At 37.7% G+C, this 573-nt stretch overlaps 1 protein-coding gene across 1 annotated transcript in view; it reads left to right on the top strand.

Annotated features, from left to right (window-relative positions):
- Positions 1 to 573, top strand: part of LOC109973102 (uncharacterized) — a 2,514-nt gene that overhangs the window by 1,254 nt on the left and 687 nt on the right. The window contains exon 2 of the mRNA XM_020622440.1: positions 175 to 491. Within this exon, the coding sequence (XP_020478096.1) occupies positions 175 to 491 (317 nt within the window). The remainder of the gene's footprint in view (positions 1 to 174; positions 492 to 573) is intronic.

Genomic DNA, 573 nt, shown 5'->3' on the forward strand with positions numbered 1-573 from the left:
ATATGTATATATATATATATAATTCCATAGTAAGTTTGAAATGAAAACATTTTCCTGCTTATTTCTTTTTTTATACTTGTGTAAAATTGTCAAATTACATTTCCATACTTGAGTACACATTCCACACTTATTCCTGCAAAAAAATTAGTTGCATATGTTTTTTATGTCCTACAGGCTGAGTCCAGCTGAAATTGTTTTCCTGACTGAGTATTGCACTGTTATGAAACCTGTTGTGAAGGCACTGAACATTCTTCAGTCTGAGACCATCACACGCATGGGGTGGCTCCTGCCAGTGATCTTCCAGTTACAAGCAAAACTCAGCAGACTTGAGACATCCTCCAAGATGTGTCTGCCCCTTATCAGAGCAGTTCAGGATGGTGGCCAAAAGCGCTTTGATGAGATGATGTACGACCGTGAACTGATTGCTGCAGCAATCTTTCTGCCAAAGTTCAAGAACATCTCGACTGAGAGGGCTGAAATCATAGAAGCAGGTATGATTTCATTGTTTTATATCATAGTGTAATCAGCCGTTAACTATCAATCCCAGTTTTGTCTACTTTCTTACTAAATAAT

This window comes from Monopterus albus, unplaced genomic scaffold (genome assembly GCF_001952655.1).
Source record: "Monopterus albus unplaced genomic scaffold, M_albus_1.0 scaffold280.1, whole genome shotgun sequence".
Classification (NCBI taxonomy): Eukaryota; Metazoa; Chordata; class Actinopteri; order Synbranchiformes; family Synbranchidae; genus Monopterus; species Monopterus albus.